The following is a 24,417-nucleotide window of genomic DNA, read 5'->3' on the forward strand; positions in this document are numbered from 1 at the left end:
CCCGAGCCCTGGTTGGCTCAAGGCATCTTGGAATCTGGGAGTTAAAGAGTAGCTGCTGCTCCTGCCGCTGCCGCTACGGCTGCTGAACCCCCGGGAGAGCCACCTGGATTCTCGATCTCTGCCGATCCCCACCGTGAGGGTCGTGGCTTCTCATCCACCGCTTCTAGGTACATGTTTTGGAGGGGGCGCCCCCTTCAATCCCGTAATCGTAGCGAGATCGCCTTTTCCCAGGGCTCCTTGCTCGCCGGTCCGCCCGCTCCGAGTGTGCCTTAGGAGAACTGGGGGGAGAAGGGGCATGTCCCTGTGAACTTCCTCTTTCCGGCAAGCCGAGGCCGCCTTTGTGAAACTCTAGGAAAGCGCTTTCCACCTTGCCGCACCTGGGTATCCGTTCATCCATCCATCCCCCCTCCGGCTTGGGACGGAGGTGATCTTGTGTCCTGCCGGGGAAGCCTTTGACCAGCTGCCCACGTAGGAGGGTGGGAGCCTGTAAATGGCCGAGCCCTGACCACGCGTAGTGTTTTGGAGTGATCTGTTGAACCTGAGTTGGAATGGACAGAGAAGAGGGTGGTGGTGGGGAGGGAGCCGAGCCTGGTACTGTTGTGCTTGGACTTGCCTTCCTTCTGTTGTCTGTCCTGTGCATGTCCGGTTGTGTACGGAGTTATTGCACGTCTTTTCCCCCGTTTGACTGTGAGCTCTTTCAGGGCAGGCACTCTTTAATGTCTTTGTACCCCCATGGCTTAGCACGGTGCTTGGCACTTAGTAGCTCTTGAATAAAATATTCACTGATTGACCGCCTGTATGGGGGGATGGGGGGAAGTCTTATCGATCAAGATAAGCTGTTTAGAAGTGTAAGATAATTGATTAGGCATGTGGCAAAGTTCCTCAGTGGGAGGAAGAAAAGGGTACTTTTTTCCCCACTCCAGATTTTTTTCACATGACATTCGGCCAACCTCTTTATTTGGAAGCCACATTTTATTTTACTTTTTTTTTTTTTACCATTATAGTCATTTCTTTTTTAAAAAAGGATTGTCATGAATGCCGTCGTCAAATTTTAATAACAGAAAACTGATGATTCTATGGTTTTTCTTTCAGTTTTGTCACTGTGCTATGGGAGATGTCAAAGAAGCTAAGATGCAAATAACACCGGAAACTCCAGGGAAGATCCCGGTTCTAAATCCTTTTGAAAGTCCCAGTGATTATTCTAGTCTACAAGAACAAATCGTTTCCAGTCCTAATGTTTTTAAATCAACAAAGGCCTCATCAGTAAGAATTGAATCATATAACTTATAAAAATATACATTCAAATAAAAATAATTGCCTCACTACAGGTAACAGTGTGACACTTAGAGAACATATTTATCAATAACAATAATAATAGCCACGTCTAAAACATATAGTGATTTACAGCTCCAAGCACTTGTCTCCCAGCAACCTTGTGTCATCAGCAGCATATTATCTCCATTTTACAGATGAGGTCATTGAACTTAGACTGGCCTCCAGTCACAGGTATAGTTAAGTGCCAAATCCTAAGATTAATACTTAGGTCTTCTTCTTCCAAAGTTGTTGCACATCTGTTTCCTTTTTTGCCTCCCCATGTTGGAATTTGTGAAAAATATGAACTTAAGCTTCCTAGGTTTCTTCAGTTTTAGCCAAAGTAGTATTCAATAAAGCCTTGTGGATGGCCTAATAAAAAAAGAGAAATTCCCCTGAGTTCATCTTTTAATGTGACAGATTGTATCAGAGAGTCCTAATATCGCAGATTCTATGGTCATAATGCATTTAATTAAAATAGACTGTAATTATAATTTTTGTTGGATTTCTGGAAAAGTTCCCTAATGTCATCCTACTATGGAGGTAACTCTAGATTCTTTATAATTATACCAACAGCATAAATTCTAGCAGGTTGCACTAAGGCAGAAAGCCTTAAAGTACTATTTCAATGCTTTTCAAGATCCACTATAGAGAAACTTATCAATAAGAAGTTGGCCGTTAAATAATGAATTACTTGTCCATGATGACCCGTGAAACATATAATTCAGTGGATTTCTGATTTCATCATTGTAGGCATTCCTTTCAGAAATCTATCTTGTAACCCCTCTATGCGCCCTCATCTTAGAAGATTGGATGGTGTCCTGTAAATTCTTAATGAGGGTCCCATCCAAAGTGATGGGATCTTTACATCTCTTGAGGGTGGGGTCCATACATTGAAAGACAAAGGCTCTCTTTCATATATGGCTCACAGCAACATATTGTGGGTTGCAAGTCAGAATCAGAGTTTAGAAAACCTAAGTTCAAAACCTGCCTCTAACACTTTTTAGCTTTTTTTTTTTTTTTTGGTGAAGCAATTGGGGTTAAGTGACTTGCCTGGGGTCTTACAGCTAGTAAGTGTTAAGTGTCTGAGGTTGGATTTGAACTCAGGTCCTCCTGACTCCAGGGCCGGTGCTCTAACCACTTCGCCACCTAGCTGCCCCGACTTGTTAGCTTTTTGACCATAGTTAAGTCACTTAACCTCTGCTCAGTTTCATTTTCCTCTTGCCTCATGATATTGTTACATAAAATAATCTATGTAAATTGCATTGCAAACTAAACCACTGTATAAATGTTAGGGATTAAGTGAGGCAGCATGGTATAAGGGATGGAATACTTGACCCAGATTCAGGAAAAGTTCAGGAAAGTTTAAATACTGCCCCATAGCATTTAATGGCTATGTATGTGTTCCTGGGCTAGTCAATGTCCTAAGATTTAGTGGGGTTACTACATTACCTCATCCTGAGGCTCTAATTTGGTAATCTGTATAACGTACTTTACAAATTTTAATATTAAAATGTTAGTTATTATTGATAGCAGTCATTGTTATTTTTATAACAATAGTTATTGATAACAATGATCATTATTATTGATAACAATTATCATTATGTCTCTTGCCACATGATTTTACTCATCTTTCTTGTAATCTATTTCACTGACATCCTTTGTACCTCTTCTTTCCTGTAATTCTTTGTTGGATGTGTTTTTAAGTCCATTTTGCAGATGAGGATTTGTTCAAAGTTATATAACTAATGTAGGCAGCTAGGTGGATAAAGTGCCAGGCCTGAAGTCAGGAAGACCTGAATTCAGATCCAGCATCAGATACTTCCTAGCTATGTAACCCTGGGTTATGTAACCCTGTTTGACTCAGTTTCCTCCCTTGTAAAATGAACTGGAGAAGGAAATGGCAAACTTCTCCAGTATCTTTGCAAAGAAAACCCCAAATGGGGTTGCGAAGAGTAGGACATGACTAACAACTGAAAACAGTTGGACAACAGCCTATAACTAACGTAACATGGCAGGGATTGAAACTAGGTCTTCTGACTCCCAATTCCAATGGTCTTTTCATTACATTGACAGTTTTCTCTTAGCATATTTCTTTGTTGGAAAAAAGTCAGTCCTGATATTCCCACAATCCCATTAGATTGTGAACTCCTTCAGGGCAGAAACTGTCTTTTTCCCGGCATTTAACAATGCTTGCTATATGTTGATGTGCTATATTTACTGAGTAGCTGGCATTAATTATATTACTCAAAGTCATCGATATGGGATGTTTGGTTATTTAAAATAGAAAGTTTTTTTTTTTGGTGAGGCAATTGGGGTTAAGTGACTTGCCTAGGGTCATACAGCTAGTAAATGTCAAGTGTCTGAGGCCGGATTTGAACTCAGGTCCTCCTGAATCCAAGGCCGGTGCTTTATCCACCGTGCCACCTAGCTGCCCCTAAAATAGAAATTTAATCAATTAGTCCATATTAAATTACCTTTTGTTCTTAATTTTAGTAATTTTTTTTCTAATTTTGGAAAGGTAGACTATCATTGTGGATGTTGGAGAGAGTTTTCATACCAAGTTTCCCTGTTCTAATCAAATCATAGATCTTACCCTACTATTCCCACCCTTTTGGCTCTTCCCCATCCCCCAGAGAAAAACCCTAATTTTAATGTGTCATTAGCTTTAAAGAATATTATGTTAAATGTTGGCTGCTCCCAGTCTTCTTGAAGGTGACTTTTATTAGTTTTGTGATAGAATAGTAAACATTGTACAGCTCGCTGTTTTATTCATAAATGTTCTTTTTTTGTTGTTGTTAAGACTCCAGGGAAATTTAGATGGTCTATTGATCAACTTGCTGTCATAAATCCTGTGGAAATAGACCCAGAAGACATTCATCGTCAAGCTTTATATTTAAGTCATTCTGGGTAAGTTTTCCTATACTTGCATTGAAATGTAATAACCTGCTCTTGAAAAGTAGTGGAAAGTGAAGCCTTTAAATTGATATAAAGGCAGTAAGGTAGAGTAATTTCTGCAGATTCACCATGCCAGATAGAGATGTATTACAGGGATGATTCACTTTCAGAGAGTATAGATTGTTGCAATTCTGAATTGGAAGCCTTCCCCTATGATGATAAACTTAGTCTTGCAGATTTTTATAAGTCAGGTGGTTTTTTTCCCCCCTATATTTGTAGGAAGGATGTGTTGGAATTCTTTACTCTACACACATCTAGTTAAGGTATCCACTACTGGTTTTAAGGAGTAAATAGGAAAACATTTTATTTCTCAGAATATGAGTGAAGCAGAGGATTGGTTTGACTGCTCCCCATAAAATGAGAAATAGGAAACAAATATTTTAGGAACTTAGACTAGGATGTAGAAACTTTGGACTGAGGAGAGCTATTTGCCCCAAATAGGAATCTTTATCTACATATAAATACAGTGTGACATAGGGAAAAGTATACTGAATGGGCTCAGGAGACCTGTGTTTTTTTTCATCTTGGCTCTGATGCTTGCTGTGTAACCACAGATAAGTCCTATTAAGTCTTAGTTTCCTCATCTCTAAAATGGTGATAATAATATTTGCACTATCTACTTCACAGGATTGTTATAAAGAAAGGACTTTGTAAATATTAAAATACCATATTAAAATAAACTATTTTACGTAGATTTTTTTTATACATAGCCTTTGTCTCTGGTGCTGTGATAAGCTACCATTTCTCTCCTTCCTCAAGGTTGACCCTTGTCATGGAAAGCAACCAGTTTTTCTGGGTTTAGTCTTGCCCAAGAATGGGGTAAGGGAGACAGGTCAGTTTTTCATCTGTGGATTGAGTCTTAAGACATACATACTGATCAGTTATTTTGTACCTATTACATAGAGCCATAGTTTGAAGAAGCTGGAGAACGACCAGTGACCAGATGGATGAGAAAGGGTAGCTTTGGCTTTCCCAAACATGAGGTCCCACACTCAAGAAGAGTTACTTTCAAAATAGTATCTAAGAGGGGCAGCTAGGTGGTGCAGTGGATAGCGCACTGGCCCTGGATTCAGGAGTACCTGGGTTCGGGTCCGGCCTCAGACACTTGACACATACTAGCTGTGTGACCCCAGGCAAGTCACTTAACCCCCATTGCCCTGGAAAAAAAAAATAGTATCTAAGAAGGAGATAGTGCAGAGTACTGTATAAAACTAGCATATAGTATCCAGGAAGGGCTTATGCTGGAATGGAATTAGAGTTCAGAGTAATACCTCAGTGAGAGAAGTTCAGAGTAGAAGATCAAATGCAATAATTATTGAGTGGCAGCAGCCACATGAAATTTATTCACCTAGTTCAGTGGTAGGTACTGTCCTTTTTGGCTAGAGAACTCTCTCTGTGCCATTGCAGTTAGAGACTCACAGGTGCTGACTGTGTTCACTTGCATTTGGAATATAAGCAGTGCTTTCAGAATGCCAAATTTCATGAAGCTCCAATAGCCCATCTTTTCTGATACCACTAGGCTGCTGGTGGCACTGGTTAACAAGTAACACAAAGAACTTGAAAGAAAATAATCATGAACAATTTGAAGGGCAATGGAAAGACTCCTTAGTGGTTGTGAATAGATAGAAGCATGTTCCCAATGGCAACTTGTGTTCAAGAAGTGGAATGAAATCAATCAGCAAGCTTTTGTCATCGTTCAAAGTTTCAGTCTTTGTCTGTTGTATCCAGCTCTTCTCTTTGTAAACCCATTTGGTGTTTTCTTGACGAAGATGCTGAAATGGTTTGCAATTTGCTTCTCCAGCTCATTTTACAGGCAAGGAAACTGAGGCAAACAGGGTGAAGTGACTTTCTCAGGGTTACACAGTCTGAAGTCAGATTTTTATTTTTATTTTTATTTTTTTTAGTGAGGCAATTGGGGTTAAGTGACTTGCCCAGGGTCACACAGCTATTAAGTGTTAAGTGTCTGAGGCCGGATTTGAACTCAGGTACACTCCTGAATCCAGGGCCGGTGCTCTATCCATTGCACCACCTAGCTTCCCCCTGAAGTCAGATTTTTTTTGAACTCAGGGCTTCCTGATTCCAAGCCTGACACTGGATCCATTGCCACATTTAGCTGCCCTGTTAGGTGCTTACTGTGTGCCAATCCTTATACTACGCGTTGGGGATGCAAAGAAAAAGCTGAATGAGTCCCTGCCCATCAGGCGCTTATATTTTAACAGAATAGATGTTGTTTACCCATCTAGGTATATAGAGATAAAATAACTATAAGGTAGTTTGGGGAAATAGTTTACTAGCCCAGGGGTGGGGGGAGGCAGAAAAGACTTCATGAAGAAGCTGGTATTACATTTTGAAGGAAATGATGGATTTCAAGAAGCCAAGATTAAGTGGGATTGCATTCCAGGAGTAGGGCTTGGTTAGTGAAAGTCATGGAGAGAGGAGATCCAGCATCCTGTGTGTATGGAATAGCAAGCATGCTGGTACATTTGGGTCTCAGAATAAGGAGGAAAGTAAAGTCTAAGCAGACTGGAAAGGTAGGATTACCCCAGAGGACATGGTCTTGATTAAAGATGTTGAGACTGTATAATTAAAAAATGAATGAGGGAAAACAGGTTGCTAAGCTAGATGGTACACTGCACCCTCCAAGTTATGTATTTACAGAATAAATGAGAGAAGGGCTCTCCTTCAATTTTAATCACCATCATTACCTATTCTCTCTGGGTACAAAAGATGACTTGGTTACATATTAAGGCATTAGAGTGCTATCTCTAGTGAGAGGTAAAGATACTGTGTTTTACCTCTAGCTGTGTGCTTCAATTAATAATAAACATTAAATACTTACCATGCACAATATTAGGCATGGGGGATACAAAGACAAAAATGAATCTACTCCCATCCTCAAGATCTTACATTCTATCAGATATCTCTCACACTCACTCACACACACACGCGCACGTGCATGCGCGCATGTACATAAGTTGAAAAATCCAAGTTTTTTGAGGGAGGACAATAACAATTGGGGGAGATTGTGAAAGGTTGATAGAAGGTGATATTTGAGCTGCTTTTGAAGGAAATGGTATTACAAGAGTAAGATGGAAATACTTCCTAACCAGAATAGAGGCATGCTTATGCCTGGAAAGGTGTTTTGGGGCCAGCTTGTGAGGAACTTTCTGAGCCACACAGACATTTATAATTTCTTCCTAAAGGCAAGAGGGAGCCACTGGAGTTTGAGTAGGAAAATGACATGGTAAGGCCTATACTCAAGTAAAACCACTTTGGCAATCTGTGTGCAAGATGGATTGGAGAAGGAAGACATTTAAAGCAAGGAGACCAATTAGGAGTCCGTTGCAGTAGTCCAGTTGAGAGGTGATGAGGGTAGCCAGTACATTAGTTTAGAAATGAGAAAGGCTTTGATTTAAGAGATTGTGTGGAGGTAGAAATGACAAGATTTGGCTACTGACTAGCTCTGTGGGATGAGGGAGAGTAATTGACATAGAGATGGCTAACCTAAATGACTAAGGATATAATGGTGCCATTGACAGAAAATGGGAAGTTTGGTAGGAGTGTGGGTTTGGAGAAGGGGAGATAACGAATTTTACTTTTCACCTGTTGAGTTTGAGATATCTGTGGAATATCTAGTTTGAAGAGTCCAGTAGGCAACTAGTGATGTGATAGTGGAACTTAGAGGAAAGACATGGGCTGGATATATAGATCTGGGGGTCATCTACATAGAGATGATAATTAAATGGGAGTATATTGGAGCTGATGTAGTCACCAAGTGAGGGAGTATATAAAAGGAAGGCTGGCACCTTAAGGTGCATCCATAGTTTGGATTCATTATATGAGTGATGAAATGGCAAAAAAGCAGAAAGGTAGGGAGACAACAAAGAGAGAGCTGTGGTTCAAGAGAAGAATCCTGGAGAAAAAGATCAAAAGAGCCAAGGTCAAGAAGGATGAACTCAGAAAAATTTATCCTATTGCTTTTGGCTTTCTCCAAGGACTTTGTTTCATTGGTCATTCCTCCTTTCTCATGGCTTTCCTTGGCCACTGCCTCTTTCCCATTTGCCTATACATATGCTCAGGTCTCCTTAATCCTTCACACTTTTGCCCTGTCTCTTCCCCTTTGCTGCTGGAAGCAAATATTTGATATATTAGATAAAATGTTGACCTTGGAGTCATGAAAAGCTCAACTCTGGCTTCAGACCCTTAGTAGGTGTATGACCCTGGGCAAGTCATTTAACCTCTCTCCCCTTCAGGTTCCTTGCCTATAAAATGAGGGGTTGAGCCAAATGACCCCTAAGATCATAGCCGTAAATCTCTGATGCTGTGATTCTTGGGAAAACTTGCTTCTGTATCTAGGAATCACACTTTATAACTATGGTCTCTTTAACCCATTATAATTGTGGTTTTGTTGCAACCACTGAACTTACCCTCTCTGAAGTCAAAGATGACCTCATTATTCTACCTAATGGCCTTTTTTGAATCTTCATCTACATTGAATTCTCTGTAGTTTTTGTCATTGTTGACTACTTTTTCTACTACATATTCATCCTCTCCTTGGGTTTTAATGGTACTATAACTCTCCTGGTTCTTGTAACGCTAAAAGATCCTCTCCTTTCCTCAGTGGCTCTTCATACTTCTTTTTTTTTTTTTTTTTGACTCTTTAGTATGGGTGTTTCTCAAGGGTTCCTAGTTTTCTTTCTTCTTTGACAATCTCACAGACCTCAGAATTGCAGATTTGGAAGAGACCTCAGAGATCATCTAGTTCCACTTGTACCAGAACAAGAATTCTATTGAATATATATATATATACATATATATTTTTTTTTGATGAGGCAACTGGGGTTAAGAGACTTGCCCAGGGTCACACAGCTAGTAATTGTTAAGTGTCTGAGGCCGGATTTGAACTCAGGTCCTCCTGACTCTGGGGCTGGTACTCTATCCGCTGTGCCACCTAGCTGCCCCCTCTTGAATATAATTGACAATAGTGATTCAGTCTTTCCCTAGACCCAGTGAGAGACTACTTCTTAGGACAGCTAGATGAGGTTGACAGCTTTGTGCAACTCTGCCTCACTTAAATGCAATTCACATGCAAGTCAGATATCACCCTGTGATGTCATTGGTCCTGTTCAAAAACAAAGGACAAACAAGAACTTTTCCTTATACAGTCTCAGCTCATTCTGAGCTTTTTTTGTTTTTAACTAAAGGAGAAGAAATTGTGAAGGTGATTTTCTAGTGCTTTGGCATTGAAAACATAACCAGAATGAATTTGAAAAGTGGAATTTTGAGAGGACCTGAAGTTAAGAAGACCCTGAAGGAGAAGGGCCCACTGAAGCTGAAAAGGGAACAAAAAAGGGAAGACTCAAGCTGAAGAAGAAATAGAGCCAAAGTTAAATGAAGACTCAGTGTGAAGAAGTCTCCATTTATTGCTTTCATCTCCTCCAGTCTTACTTTTATTTATGAAGTCAACTTTAACTCTTTTTTATGATCTCTAGTCTTATCTTAGTAGACGTACTTTGTGCATTTGTGAGACATCTGAGACCATGGGTTTGATTGCTGGCTACTTTCTTGGATTCTCTGTCCTATAAATTTTTGAGTTAACCCCTCTTCCAGAACAGCCTCCTTTCTGTTACTTAACTCCAAGTGTTCAGGGGCTCCTCTTTTTTCTTTCTTCTCTCACATCCTTTTATCCTTCTGATACCAGCCATGAATCCCCTCAGTCTCTTTGTTTTTTCATTGAGACCCTCCTACTTTTCTTTTCATGGGGAATATTTCATTCTTCCTGATAACATGGGCTATAGAGAGGCATTTGTTGAGCTTCTAAATCTTTTTTTCCAGTCTTGCACATTAAGCATAAGTAGTGGTCACTTCCCCATGGCAGAAGTATAAACATTACACTCTGCAGATCACCACAAAAATTTTCCTTCTCTTTGTACCTATCCTTTGTTACTCTTGGTAATAGCTCTTCTGTCAGTCTCTGTTCCTGACCTCCTTTCTGAGCTCTTCCTATTGGCTTCAGGATATCTCCACATGGATTATACTTCATGATACTCATTGATGCAAGTTGATGAAACTATAGATAAAGCCAAGTTAGTGAAGAACTGCACAATAAGTAAGAAGTATCAAATACGGGTGCAAGAAATATGAAGACCATTTGCAAGAAAGCATTTGCAAGAAATATGAAGACTATTAAAAACCCTTCACAGTAGCATTGAGACAGGAGTTTATGATAGCAGTAAATAACTGTTCTATCTTCTGTACCAACTGATTGGGTTAAGGTTGGAAAGACAAAAGCTGTTGGTTACTTTCACTCTTTTTTTGTTGTTTTTGTTGAGGCAATTGGGGTTAAGTGACTTGCCCAGGGTCACACAGCTAGTAAGTGTTAAGTGTCTGAGGTCGGATTTGTACTCAGGTCCTCCTGAATCCAGGGCTGGTGCTCTATCCACTACACCACCTTGCTGCCCCCAGTATCCAATTCTTGATGTCAACATCCAGTAGCTAATTTTTATCTTATTTTTTATTTTTTTAGAATGAGCAAACCTGAACTTGCCAAAGTTGGTCTAAGGCACAAAAGTCCTAGAAGGAAGTCAGAGAGCCTTGTTAGGGGACTTCTGTAACTTCTACAGCAGTTCTCTCCTTTATGTATTCTATGTTCCAGTCAAACTGCCTTGCTTGGTATTCCCTGTATACTGCATTCCATCTCTCATCTTTTTGCATCTTGTTCAAAATGGCCTCTATATCTAGAATGCCTTCTTTGGCCTCCGATTCAAAGAGCTTTCTATATATTTTGGATTCCGTTTTCTGTGTGTGTGTGTTGTTTCTCCCACATGCTATTTGTAAGCTTCTTGATGGAGGGACTGTCTAGTTTTTATCTTCGTATTTTGCAGCACCTCTCATAGTGCCTCACACATATTAGGTGTAGCATTTTGTGGCAGTAGACTCCGCATCTCAAGCTCCTAAACCTGTTTCTTTTGACCTCAGGGTGGTCAGTAGCACCACTTATTCATTTATTGGTCTTAAATATTATATACTTGGTCATCCGTATTACTCATTTTGACACTGCCTTATAATCTGATCTCTTGTATCCAGTTAATTATCAGCTCTTCGCAATTCCATAACATCTTTTGTGTCCATCTTTTCCTTTCTAGTCTTATTGTCACCAGCCTTGTACTGTTTCATTATCATGTCATAGTTATCTGTGTTAATATCTTTTCTGCTTACTAGATGTCATGGCCCTTGAGAGTAGGAATCTCTTTTTTTTCCCTCAGTGCTTAAAGTGCTCTATATATACTGGGAGCTTAATATATTTTATTATAGTTCTTCTGTGTGTCTTAAAAGTCAGCTGCCCCATACATTGGGACATGTTTAAACATTGCTGTGTTTGTTTTTAGGAGCTATTTGTTGTTATTTTTATGTAGCATTATATTGATGGTGAAGAAGGAATTAATAGGGGGCAAACTTGACATTTTCTACCTAGGTTCTCATCATTGTACATTTTAGCTTGATGTTTTGAAGTTGTAAGAAATACAGTACAATTGATCATATTAAATAAGTTATTGGAATTTATATACTGAAAAATGAAGGAGCAATTTAGATAGTTATTTTAGTTTCTAATTGTTCAAATTGTTAGCGTTTGAGTTGTTAGCATTGAAGAAAGTCTGTTCACATGAATCTATTAATATGGTAAGATTAAAAATCATTGCATAAATAAAAAGCCTCTTTTGAGAGGAAATTGTTCTATTCCTATATTTTAATGAAAAGGAGGCAAACACTGAACAGTAAGACACTAATATTTCAAAGTATATACATTAGCGTCATTACATTAGTGATTTTTGGTCAAATAAATCTAAAATTTAGCATCTTTGCATTCAATAAAATTACTACCTTGATAGGATTTTTTAAAAAAATCTCCAACTAGATGAAGTAATGGCATGGTTATTTTTTTCTTTGCCTTATATAGAATAGATAAAGATGTGGAAGACAAAAGACAAAAAGCGATTGAAGAGGTAACTAAAATTGTTTTTGAACATCAAGCTGAATAAACTTGTTCTCTGTTAATGTATCTATAATAGTACATCAGGGAAACATGCAATTTAACTACTAGCTCTGTCATTTTTTCTTTTGTCTTTCCCTTTTTTTCTACTTTCATTTCCCTTTTGTAATACACATTCCCCAAAGGGTCCCCTCTCTCACTAGAAAGATTCTTTTCTTAGAATTCTAAAGTTACCTCATAATCAAATCATCACCTTTTTTCTGGAAGAATTCTGTATAAATTTTGACTGACCCTTTTTTTCTTGATCTGAGTTTCTTCAAGAAAAAAAAAAAACACAGGAAGTATAAACCTGCTCAGTACTTATGGCAGTTTCTTGTGATTTAGATGTCATAAGTATGAAAATATAACCAATAAAACAGTATTTCCCAAAGATTTGGCTTAAATGTACTAAAGAGGAAAGCACTGCATTACACTCATTATTATTATTAGCCATTATTTTATTCAGAATATTTTACATTCTGAACTTTTAAAAGGCTTCTCTAAAATATAAAAACCTTAAAGGTTTTCAAGGGCCCAAGTTACTATAACTGCTTCTAAAAGAATTTCCATTCAATACATTGAAAATTATTTATCATTTTGTTCGTGTGTGTGTGTGTGTGTGTGTGTGTGTTTGAAACTTCCTGATGCCTCCATAGTATTGATGGGCACAGATTGCCCTTTTGAGGAGGAGTTTATATTAAATTAAATATATTGCATATTTTGAGCTGATGAAAATCTTGATGGTAAGGGATGGTACTTTTTTCCTCCTTTGAATACCTTCAAAGGTTTTTACATTACAAAGTGGATCTATATATTATAAATATTGGCAATTTTTTTTTACCACTATAGAAATCAAAAACATTTTTGACAATTACATCTTTAGTTTCCTATAAATACAAAATCCAATTTTCATTCCTTTTCCTCCTCTAGCTAGTTCCTTGTTTACCGACACCCAGGTCCTCATGTGTTTTAATCTTTCTGGTGTTTTAGAGAATCTTTATGCATAAGATCCAATATTCTTTGTTACTCTTTTCCTTTTAAAAAGGTGCTGTACAAATACATACACCCTCATATACACATGCTCATTGATGTATGCATGCACACATTTTTAAAATTTGAAGCCATTGTTTATCAATGTGCTTGTTTCCCATAATTTTTTCCAGTTGGCTGCTAAAATCTTAGGTTGTAGAATGATCAGAAAACAGATATTCTGATGTCCTCTTCTCCTTACACTTAAGCAGATACTGTCCTTTGTTTTCCAGATAAAACTTGTTTTTAAAAAGTCTCATAATACTCTCAAGTGTAACTCACGTTATTTACCAAGTAGTATCATCTGCCTCCTTTATCTAGTTCTTTCATATCTAAACCTTGTGACCCAGAAATATCTACCCTTCGTTTTTTAATATATATCAGTTATGTGTAATTCTTGTTATAAAAATATGCAGTTTAGGGGCAGCTAGGTGGCTCAGTGGATAGAGCACCGGCCCTGGAGTCAGGAGTACCTGAGTTCAAATCCGGCCTCAGACACTTAACACATACTAGCTGTGTGACCCTGGGCAAGTCACTTAACCCCAATTGCCTCACTTAAAAAAAATGCATTAGGGGCAGCTAGGTGGCTCAGTGGATAAAGCACCGGCCCTGGATTCAGAAGTACCTGAGTTCAAATCCAGCCTCAGACACTTGAAACTTACTAGCCGTGTGACCCTGGGCAAGTCACTTAACCCCCATTGCCCTGCCAAAAAAAAAAAAATGCATTTTAGAAACCTTTACATACATGTTAGTAATCAATAATTTGAGAGAAGAAATGTTATTCTTAAAATAGTTCTTTTTAATTATTTACTAAAAAGAATCTGTCAAAAATATTTTTGGCTATAATGTACGTATTTCTTCTTTCTGAAATTCCATGATAGCTTACCTTATTTTATAGTGGAAACTTGGAAGGTAAAACCTGGAGAAATGAAGATAGGCTAAAGATTAGAATTAAATATCCGAGTTGAAAGTTCCATTAAATCTCTTGAATTATCCTGAAAACAACTGCCATGGCCTGGTTTTGTTTCAGTTATAAAGTAGAAAATGAAACTTCCTGCCTTTTTTTCTCAACTCTTACCTATGTGTATTTTGTTATATGTTTTCTTAATCAAATAAGAATAGATAATCATACTTCCTGTTGATTTTATTTGAAAAGACCTGATTTGCATCAGGATCACATATGTTTTATCAAGTAAGTTTTTAGATAGAAATATAGATACCTAAAGCATTTATTAAGTGCTTACTACATGCCAGGCACTATACACTTTTTAATGAATCCTTAGTTCCTTTTTATGTTTGTAATTAGCACTTTACCCATAGGGATGTGTTTATATCAATTTTATTGGTATTAGCTTCTGGTTGAGAGTACCCATACATGCATATTTATTTATTTATTTACAATATGGATGGCTTCTTTAAGATAATAGACTAGTTTTAAAATCAGATGAATTTATTAATCATTAACATTAAAGCAATTCATTTGAAATGTACTTTTTTCAGTTTCATCTCTTTTTTTAGCAGTTTAGGTGTTTATTCTAATTGATCAATACGTATTGATATTCATGTAAGTTTACATACAGAAAAGAAATTTGTAAATTGTTAGATGGTGGTCAATGCATAAAATTACATTTTGTGAAGAATTGGTGTCTAAAAAAGTCTTTCATTTTTTCCAGTTTTTCACCAAAGGCGTCATTGTACCCTCTCCTTGGACTGAGCATGAAGGAAAACAACTTTCACAATGTCAGTCTAGTAAATGTGAGTCTTCTTTTGAAAATATTAAGAAAATTACTATTTAAAACTTTTTATAGAATATGTTTTCCACATTTGGATTTGGCAATGATTAAATATATGACCGTGAACATTTTTGCTTCATAATATAGTGCAAAGCACAGTTCTTGTGGAGGTTATATTTGTCTTCTCTTCCATAGAGCACCTACGTAGAACTTTTTTCAGAATTTGACCGTTAAATATTAAGTTTTACCAGACTTTTAAAGGTTTTAGCTTATATAACTCTTCCTGAAATGTTGGATGTTTGGATGTTTGTCTGCTATATGTGTACCTAGGCACCTTCCTCACCTCTCGCCTGGACCATTGTAGAAGATTCCTGACTGGTCTGACACATTCTCAAGTCTTTCCCCTTTCTAATCTATCCTGCACATAGCTCCCAAATTGGTTTTCCTAAAACAAAACTTTGGCCACATCACTCTGTTGTTTAAGAAGTTCTGATGTTTTTCTCTTGCCTTGAGGATAAAATGGAAGCACTTCTTGTGGAAATTTAAAGGCCATCACAATCTAGCTCTAACCTACCTTTCAGGGCCTATATTTTCTCATTACTCTCCATCCTGCTCTAGCTGAACTGGCCTCCTAGGTGTTGTCCTTATACAACATCATATCTCCCTCTTTGTGCTTTTACATGGGCTATCGATCCCTCATCCTTAGAATGTTCTCCCTTCTCACCTCCCTCTTGGAACCTCTGGCTTCCTTCAGGGCTCAGCTCAAGTCTTATTGCCTTCAAAAGTTCTTTTCTGATTTCTATTTCAATAGTATCTCCTTTCTCAATTGCTTTGTATTTATTTCATATATATTCTGTGTCAAAAAATATATTTGGATCAAATTTAGCAAAACATTTGCTAAAGTGTCACATCCTATTCCTTTTTTTTTTTTTTTTTTTGCTTTGAATAGAATTTTATTTTCCAAAATATATGTAAAGGGGCAGCTAGGTGGCGCAGTGGATAGAGCCCCGGCCCTGGATTCAGGAGGACCTGAGTTCAAATCCGGCCTTAGACACTTAACACTTACTAGCTGTGTGACCCTGGGAAAGTTACTTAACCCCAATTGCCTCACACCAAAAAAAAAAAAACCAACAAAAACCCCCAAATATATATAAAAACAAATTTTATTTATTTTTTTTTGTGGGGCAATGGGGGTTAAGTGACTTGCCCAGGGTCACACAGCTAGTAAGTGTGAAATGTCTGAGGCCGGATTTGAACTCAGGTACTCCTGAATCCAGGGCCGATGCTTTATCCACTGCGCCACCTAGCTGCCCGTAAAAACAAATTTTAGTATCATTTGTGTTCCAACTTCTCTTCCCCCCTCCATTCCCACCCTCCACCCACAAGAACTCAAGCAATTCAAAATAAGTTATACATGAGTAGTCATGGAAAAATTCCCATATTAGCTAGTTGTGAGAGAAAACAGTCAAAAAACCCCAAAACTTCAGATTAAGGAATTGTCATAGAGAAAAAGAAAAAAAATGTTTTAATGTGTTTCCATCTGTTTTCAGATACTATCAGTTCTTACTCTGCAGATGGGCTACAATCTTCATAAGTCCTTCAGGGTTATATTGGATTATTTCCTTGCTGAAAATAACCACATGCTTCCCAGCAGATCATCTTACACTATTGCTATTATTTTGTATACAGTACATTTCACTCTGCTTCAGTTCATGTAGGTCTTTCCAGGTTTTTCTGATAGTATCCTGTTCATCATAACCTGTATATAGTACCTTAAGCTTGACAGAATTTTCTTCACAATAGCCCAGCAAAGTAGGTACCATACATTTTGCCATTATAATCAATCATCATAACTATTTCCCTCCATCCCACTCCCTTCCCATGACATTTACTCTATCTTCTTTTTTACCTATTCTTCCTCAAAAGTGTTTTACTTCTGACTATCCTCTCCCCCACTCTGCACTCCCTTTTTTTCACCCTTCCTTCCTTATCCTCCTCCCCTCCTGCTTTCCTGCAGGGTTAAATAGATTGCTCCTCCCAATTGGGTACGAAAGCTATTCCCTCCATGAGCCCACTCCAATGAGATCAGGGTCCCTGAGCTAATTCTGTGTTCTGAATTTTTCTTCCTCCCTCCCTCCTCAACCCTCCCTATGAGATCAAGCAATTCAGTATGTCATACTGGTGCAGTAATGCAGAATATTTTCATCCTCCTTGAAAGTGTTTTGCTTTTTACTGCTCTCTCCCCCAATCTGTCCTTCCCTCCTTACCCTCTTCTCCCTCCCCCTTATCTCCCTCCCCTCCCTCAGGGCAAAAATATATTACTATACCTACTTGAGTGTGTATGTTAGTCCTTCTTTGAGATTCTGATGATATTAAGGTTCCCTCACTCCCCAACTCCTTCCCCCTCTTCTACTGTCCTCCATGTGGAAATTTATTTCGATTTTGGGACCCTACCTTTGGGCTGAGATTAGAAAGCCTTAGGCCCCCAGGGTCTCTTCTGTGTGGGAGGTGCTGGTGCCACTCCACCTCTACTTCAGCTGAGCCAAAAAGTCCCATGGCCTGTATGTGACCCCAGGTCAGACAGCTGGGGGGAAAAAGCCCCCAGCTCCCTCACACCTGAGCAGATCTATCCCAGAGATCCTGGGCTTGTCCAGACCAGGCTCTGGCATAGCCTGTGCTAAGGCACGTGATGCTTGAGTGTCCCCCCAGCCCCAGCTCGGGCTGGCAGATTGGCTTGGTCTGTGGGGGCACAAAAAAAGCCCCGAGATTTGAGTGGAGAAAAGGAAAATATAGATAGACCTGGGAATTAGACTCAGGGGGGCGGAAGGACAAGATAGGAGGCCTGCGGACAAGATTAAAGGAGGCTGACAAGATTAAAAGAACGGAGGAGAGGGGCCGTAAAGGAGGCTGAAGGACAAGACTGACGGAGCAGACAGACAGAACAGGAGGCAGTGGAGAGCACAGAAGCTGTCAGCACAGGGTACAGATTGGAGAAAGCGGAAGATTAAGAGAACAGTAAGGAGAGGAAAGTTAGAAGCAGGGGGATAGACAAAGTGAAAGGGGCTTGGAGTTAGAATCAAGGACCTGAGTAGTGAAAGTGGAACATACCCTAAGGCAAGAGGCAGCTAAGGCCCTTATTGTATTAAAAAAGTTCCAGGCTGGTGGAAAGAAACACCGGAATGCAGTCAGGTTGTACATTTTATTTCCCTGTTTTCTTAATTTTAAATTGTATCTCATAAATAAACTCTGCTTTGATTATTTAGTTAAGAGGCTTCTTAATTTTTAGCTTATCAATTTTGGGAGTGGAGCAGTGTGGTGGAACTTTATAAATGGCCCATATTAAATTAATAGCAGTCAGATAGCCAGTTAGTCAAAAGTCCCAAATTAAGTACCCCAGTCAGATTAGTCCCCCCCAAGTTAGGCTAGCCATTTAAAATATTTCCACATTTGAATGGCGACCCAGATGGGACTTATGGCCCAATTATAATTTTTCTAAAGTTATAATTTTTCATATAGTTATAATTTTTCACAAGTCCAATTATATATCTTTTTTCAAATTAGATTAGATTATTAATAATTAAAATTTTTTTTACATTATTTAATGGCAAGCCAGGTAGGCGTTTCTAACTTACTAACCTGGTAATTTTTTTTTTTTTAAGGGCCACTAGGAAATTTTTTTTATATAAAAAGAAATTTTTTTTTCCACCCAACTGCTTCCCTTAATTTTTTTTGAAAGCCTTTAGCAGAGAAAAGCCTTAGGATTTATACTGAACCATGATTGAATATTTGTTTTGTCTCTTACCTTTTTTCATTGGGTTGTTCTGGGACCTCATAATGTCTGTTTTATCCATTGAACCCATGGTTAATATTACTAGGAACATTTTGACCAATTTTGAGCCATATTTTGGTAAAGTAATAATAGCTCTAGCAATTGTAATTTTTTTTTCTCCATTACTAATATTATAACATGGTATTTTCTTATACAACTCTGGAGAGAGAGGAAGAATTGTACCCATAGTGAGCCATGTATTAAGAGGGATTCCAGAGCTCCCTCTGCTAAAAATGACCTGAAGTTAGAAAAAGATGTTGACCAGTCTTTAAAATCAGGTCAGCAGAAGCCTCTGATGCAGGATGCTGCAAAGCCTAAAAGCAGAAGCATCCTAGCACCAGTTAAAAGTCAGTCAAAAGTCCCCAGATAAGTCAGTCCCCAGATTAGTCCCCAAATTAGGCAAGTTAATAAAATATTTCGACATCCATAAAGCTTTTTTCTTGTTTCCTTCATGTGAACTACCTACCTCTCCCCAGACCATCTCTCCCCTTCTCCCTCCCCCAGTCTATTCCTCCTATACCTCAACCCTATTTTAAAGATGTCATCATGGGTTAGTTAGGTGGCACAGTGGACAATGCACCAGCCCTGGACCCAGGAGGCCCCAAGCCTAAATCCAGCCCCAGACATAAGACACCCCACCCTGTCTGCCCCACAAAGAACAAAACATAAATGCTTTTCAGATATCATCCCTTCGTATTCAGTTCAGACCTGTGTCTTCTGTGAATTCCTTACTGAGACAGTTCTTATGAGTTTGAAGTATTATCTTAGGAATGTAAACAGTTTGATCTTCCTGTTTACCTTTTTATGCTTCTCCAGGGTCTTGTATTTGAAAGTCAAATTTTCTATTCAGCTCAAGTCTTTGCATCACAAATGCCTGAATGACCTCTTTCTCATTGAAATCCCATTTTTTCTTCTGAAAGTTTATACTCAGTTTTGCTGGATACCTAATTTTTGGCTGTAGTCCCAGTTCCTTTGCCCTCTGAAATATCATATTCCATGCCCTCTGGACCTTTAATGTAGAAGCTGCTAGATCTTGCTTTATCCTTATTGGAGTTCCACAGTATTTGAATTCCTTTTTTCTAGCTGCTTGCAGTATTTTCTCCTTGACCTGGGAGTTCTGGAATTTGGCTATAATATTTTTGGAGGTTTCCTTTTGGGATCTCTTTCAGGAGGTGATCAGTGTATTCTTTCAATTTCTATTTTACCTTCTGCTTCTAGAATATCAGGGCAATTTTCCCTGACAATCTCTTGGAGGATGGTGTCTAAGCTCTTGTTTTGGTCATGGTTTTCAGGTAGTCCAATGATTTTCAAATTATCTCTCCTAGATTTATTTTCCAGTTCAGCTGTTTTTCAAAGGAAATCTTTCACATTGCCCTCTATTTTTTCATTCAGTTGGATTTGCTTTACTGTGTCTTGGTTTCTCATAAGGTCACTAGCTTCCATTTGGCTTTTCAAACTGTTGAGTTTTTTCTCATGACTCTCCTGCATCGCTCTCATTTCTTTTTCCATTCTTTCCTCCCTTTCTCTACATCTTCTTCTTCTTTCTATTTCTCCTATTTTCTCTTCAAAGTCCCTTTTGAGAGCTTCCATGGCCTGAGACCAGTTCATATTTTTCTTGGAAGCTTTGGATGTTGGAGCTTTGACCCTGTTATTATCTTCTTCTTCCGAGGTTGTGTTGTGGTCTACCTTACCCCCAAAGAAGTTTTTGATGGTCTTCTGCTTTCTCTGCCTACTCATACTGGCTTATTATTTCTTGGCTTTTAACTCCTTCTTAAAGTGTGGTGCTGCTTCCAGGACACATTGTTCCAGCTATAGCATGGGGGGGGGGGGGGGATGATTGGGCTTCTTCTCAGCCTGCCTGGCCTTGCTTTGATTTTAAACTCTCCGTTGGGGGGGGAGGGGGGGGAGAGACGGCTTCTTATCTGTGCTGCTCCTGTTCCCAGCTTCAGAGGGTCCCAGGTGTTTTGTTTTGAGGAGGGGCAGGTTTTAATTTCACCTGGCCTGTTGTCTGGTCTGGAGATAACCTCAAGCCTACTTGCTAAACAACCAACCCGCAAAGCTTTCTGTAGTGTGGTTTTTAGCTTCGATGAGTCTGCTCCCCTGCTCCCCTCCCCCACCTGGCCCTCCCACTGCTCAGGATTTCTTCCTGGTTCCCTGCTGGGGTGGGACAGTCGAATCCTTCCCCCTAGTCCACACACCCCCCCCCCCCAGCCGTTCAACCCGACCCCCTGCTGAGTTCCCGAAGACACTGGTGCTGCAGCCAATTCAGAGGCACTGGGGCAAATTCCTCTGGCAGGTGTCTGGTGTGTCGGCCCGATTTCAGGGTTAGGCTTTATTTGTGGCCCAGCACGCCCCCCTGAAATCTATCTATAGCTGGAGAAAACTCTCAGCCTGTATTTTTGTGTGTTTTTCTGCCCCAAGGGTTCTTTTTTTGCTATTTTTGGGATGATTCTATCGGGAGCTCTGTGTGTTTAATGTCTTTCCTCTGCCATCTTGGCTCTGGCTCCCCCCCCCCCCCCATCCTATTCTTTTTTTTTTTTAGTGAGACAGTTGGGGTTAAGTGACTTGCCCAGGGTCACACAGCTAGTAAGTGTTAAGTGTCTGAGGCCGGATTTGAACTCAGGTACTCCTGACTCCAGGGCTGGTGCTCTATCCACTGCGCCACCTAGCCGCCCCCCCCAATCCTTTTCTTAAGGGAAAAATATATTTTATATGTATGTATATTTATAAATGTCTCACTTACTCTTATATGTACAAGACAGTAATACAGCTAGATGGATTGGGAAGTGACTAAATGGTTGGCCTGATGTCAATAATGGCTTAATATTTGAAGGCAGTTTTCATGTCTTTCTTCAGTATAAGTTGCCACTTCACAGACTGATGACATGAACTAATTCAGGATGTCCTCAATGCATATCTTTGTGCCACTTCACACTAATGACTCATATTGAACCTACAGTAACCAAAATCCCCTTGTTCTAGGCTGGGTCTAACTGAGGCCTGTACCCTGTTAGTTTAGATTCAATACTGGGACAAAATGAGGCACTTGTAGGTCATTCAACAGTTGAACAAGGGGATTTTGGTTACTGTAGGTTCAATATGAGTCATTAGTGTGAAGTGGCAACTTATACTGAAGAAAGACATGAAAACTGCCTTCAAATATGTGAAGGGTTATTATGTGGAAGAGGAATTTGACTTGTTCTCATTGGCTTGAGAGGGCAGAAGTGGAAGAATGGGTTGAAGTTGCAAAAAGATACATAGAGGCTTGATGTCAGAGAGAAAAAAACAACCTTTCTAACAATTAAAGCTGTCTAAAAGCAAAATGGATTGCCCTGAGAGGTGGTAGGTTCCCCCTCATTCAAATTCTTTAAGCAGAGGCTCTTTAGCCATGTATCAAATATCTGTCCTCTTCCTGTGCCACTCACCCCCCCCCCCCCCCATTGTTCCTTTGAATCATAAGATTTTGTGATTTGGTATTTACTTTTCTGGGCAGCTAGAACTCCATCTTCATGAGTTCAAATTTGGCCTAAGACACTAACAAGCTGTTTGGCCCTGGGTAAGTGACCTAACCCTGTTTGGCTCAGTTTCCTCATCTGAAAAATGAATGGGAGAAGGAAATGGCAGACTACTCCAATATCTTTGCCAAGAAAACTCCAAATGGGGTCACACAGTGTCAGACACAACTGAACAATGGCAGGAACAAAAATTTACTTTTTTTCAAACGTATTATCTTTCCTCAGTAGAATGTAATCTACAATGATACTCATTTTTATATCTGAATTCTCAGTACCTCACATAATGGTTGGCATATAGTTGGCACTTAATAAATGTTGATTTATTAAAGCAAAATAATAAGTGTACCTTTCTCTTGAAGATTGTGATCATATTCTTCCAAGTCTTCTTTAAACTAAACTTCTCCCGTTCCTTTAATATTTCTATGAATGACTAAAACATTTATTAAGCATTTACTATGAGCAAGGCATTGTTGAGTGCTGGGGATACAAATAGGAAAGCAAGACAATCTCAAGGAGCTCACATTATAATGGGGGAGCAACACATTTGCTACAAGTCAGATGGGAAAGTCTTAAGATGCTTAGGATGCAAAGCAAATGTCAGCCTCATTCTCTCCTTTGGAGCCATGTGGGTATGATAGGGAGTTATGATTAGGTGAATGTTAGTTCATGAACCTAGAAGTAGGACACTTTGGGGTAATAGTGAGATTCAGGGTTTGACTATCCTTATGTGTGACTAAAGTGGAATGGAAGAGTAGGTCATAGGATTTGAGGAGATCATAGGAACTAGAAGGTTTGACTGTTTAAGGGAGCATCATTATGAAGGTTGAAGTTTCCTAGTGTAAGGGCAGAGGAGTTTGGGAAGAGAGGAAGACAGCCAGGGACAGAAGTCGAGAAAGGTAAATGACTTCTTGGCTGGTATTCAACAACTACCTTGATCTATATTGATTGATAAATTTTGATAGAATGAACTTTAAAGAAGAAGAGGTTGCTGAGTAGAGAGAGTCAGGAAGTGGCAATCAAAAAGAAGGAATATTTTGATACTCCTTCCATTACCAGAGGAGGCTGGGGTGTAATGGAAGGTATAGTCATTGAAGGGAAGGATGGCCAGGGGTTGTTACTGTTATTAGGCTTCTGAGTAGATGGAAGGAATGAAAGGAAGAAGTAGAAAATAAAGGGAAATACTGAACAGGAATTCCTTCCAGGTGTCAGAGTTGGAGCGGGGAATAAGAATTTGCAAAATACTGGTGTCAGTGGAAGGAGTAAAGTTGTGAAAGCTGGGGCTGATAGGGCTAGTAGTTAACTAGGCAGACTACTTGACACAAGTATGAGGAGAATAACAAATGGGAGCGTGCTAGCTTTAGGGGTTTGAGAATGATCTTTGTCTCAGTGGGCTCCAGCATATTTCCTTGGGGTATAGCAAGGAGTATTCTGCCCACCCGGCAGAGCAGTTTTTTTTGTTTTGTTTTGTTTTTTAGTGAGGCAGTTGGGGTTAAGTGACTTGCCCAGGGTCACACAGCTACTAAGTGTTAAGGTGTTAAGTGTTTGAGGCCGGATTTGAACTCGGGTACTCCTGATTCCAGGGCCGGTGCTCTATCCACTGTGCCAGCTAGCTGCCCCACAGGCAGAGCAGTTTTGTAGGATGGGGGAGGTCTTCGCTCAGTAGGTCGAGCAGTGGTAGGGGCTTTGCCTTCCTGCCTCCTCCTCTATTTGTGGTCAGGACTGGCCAGGGGAGAATGAATGTTCTCCTTTGCTTTATCAATTTATTTTCTTTTTCACTAGGCAAAAGGACCTCTCTTTGCCTCCTTTCTTACCTAGTCTTAATCACTGGAATGGTGTTGCCTCAGGCAAACTGAGACCTGTAAAAGGCCTTAGCTTAAAAGGCCAAGGTCTCCCACTGAATCAGGGGCCATCTCCAGTTGTCCTAATGTATATCTTGCCACTGGACCCAGATGGCTCCCCAGGAGAGAATGAGGCTGGTGGCTTTGCATAGCCCTGCCCCACTTAAATCCAATT

At 39.4% G+C, this 24,417-nt stretch overlaps 1 protein-coding gene across 3 annotated transcripts in view; it reads left to right on the forward strand.

The window, feature by feature from the left end:
- The first annotated feature begins 17 nt into the window (after positions 1-17).
- The window catches only part of BORA (BORA aurora kinase A activator), a 39,669-nt gene continuing 15,269 nt past the window's right edge, over positions 18-24,417 (forward strand). The window contains exons 1-5 of one of the 3 annotated variants that reach the window (XM_043992778.1): positions 18-167; positions 1,093-1,263; positions 4,115-4,221; positions 12,227-12,272; positions 15,001-15,082. In XM_043992778.1, coding sequence (XP_043848713.1) covers positions 1,108-1,263; positions 4,115-4,221; positions 12,227-12,272; positions 15,001-15,082 — 391 coding nt within the window. In that variant the 5' untranslated portion in view covers positions 18-167; positions 1,093-1,107. Of the gene's footprint in view, positions 168-1,092; positions 1,264-4,114; positions 4,222-5,028; positions 5,089-12,226; positions 12,273-15,000; positions 15,083-24,417 lie in introns of those variants that run through there. The other 2 variants (XM_043992776.1, XM_043992777.1) reach the window with 2 other exon arrangements.

Source organism: Dromiciops gliroides, chromosome 3, assembly GCF_019393635.1.
Source record: "Dromiciops gliroides isolate mDroGli1 chromosome 3, mDroGli1.pri, whole genome shotgun sequence".
Classification (NCBI taxonomy): domain Eukaryota; kingdom Metazoa; phylum Chordata; class Mammalia; order Microbiotheria; family Microbiotheriidae; genus Dromiciops; species Dromiciops gliroides.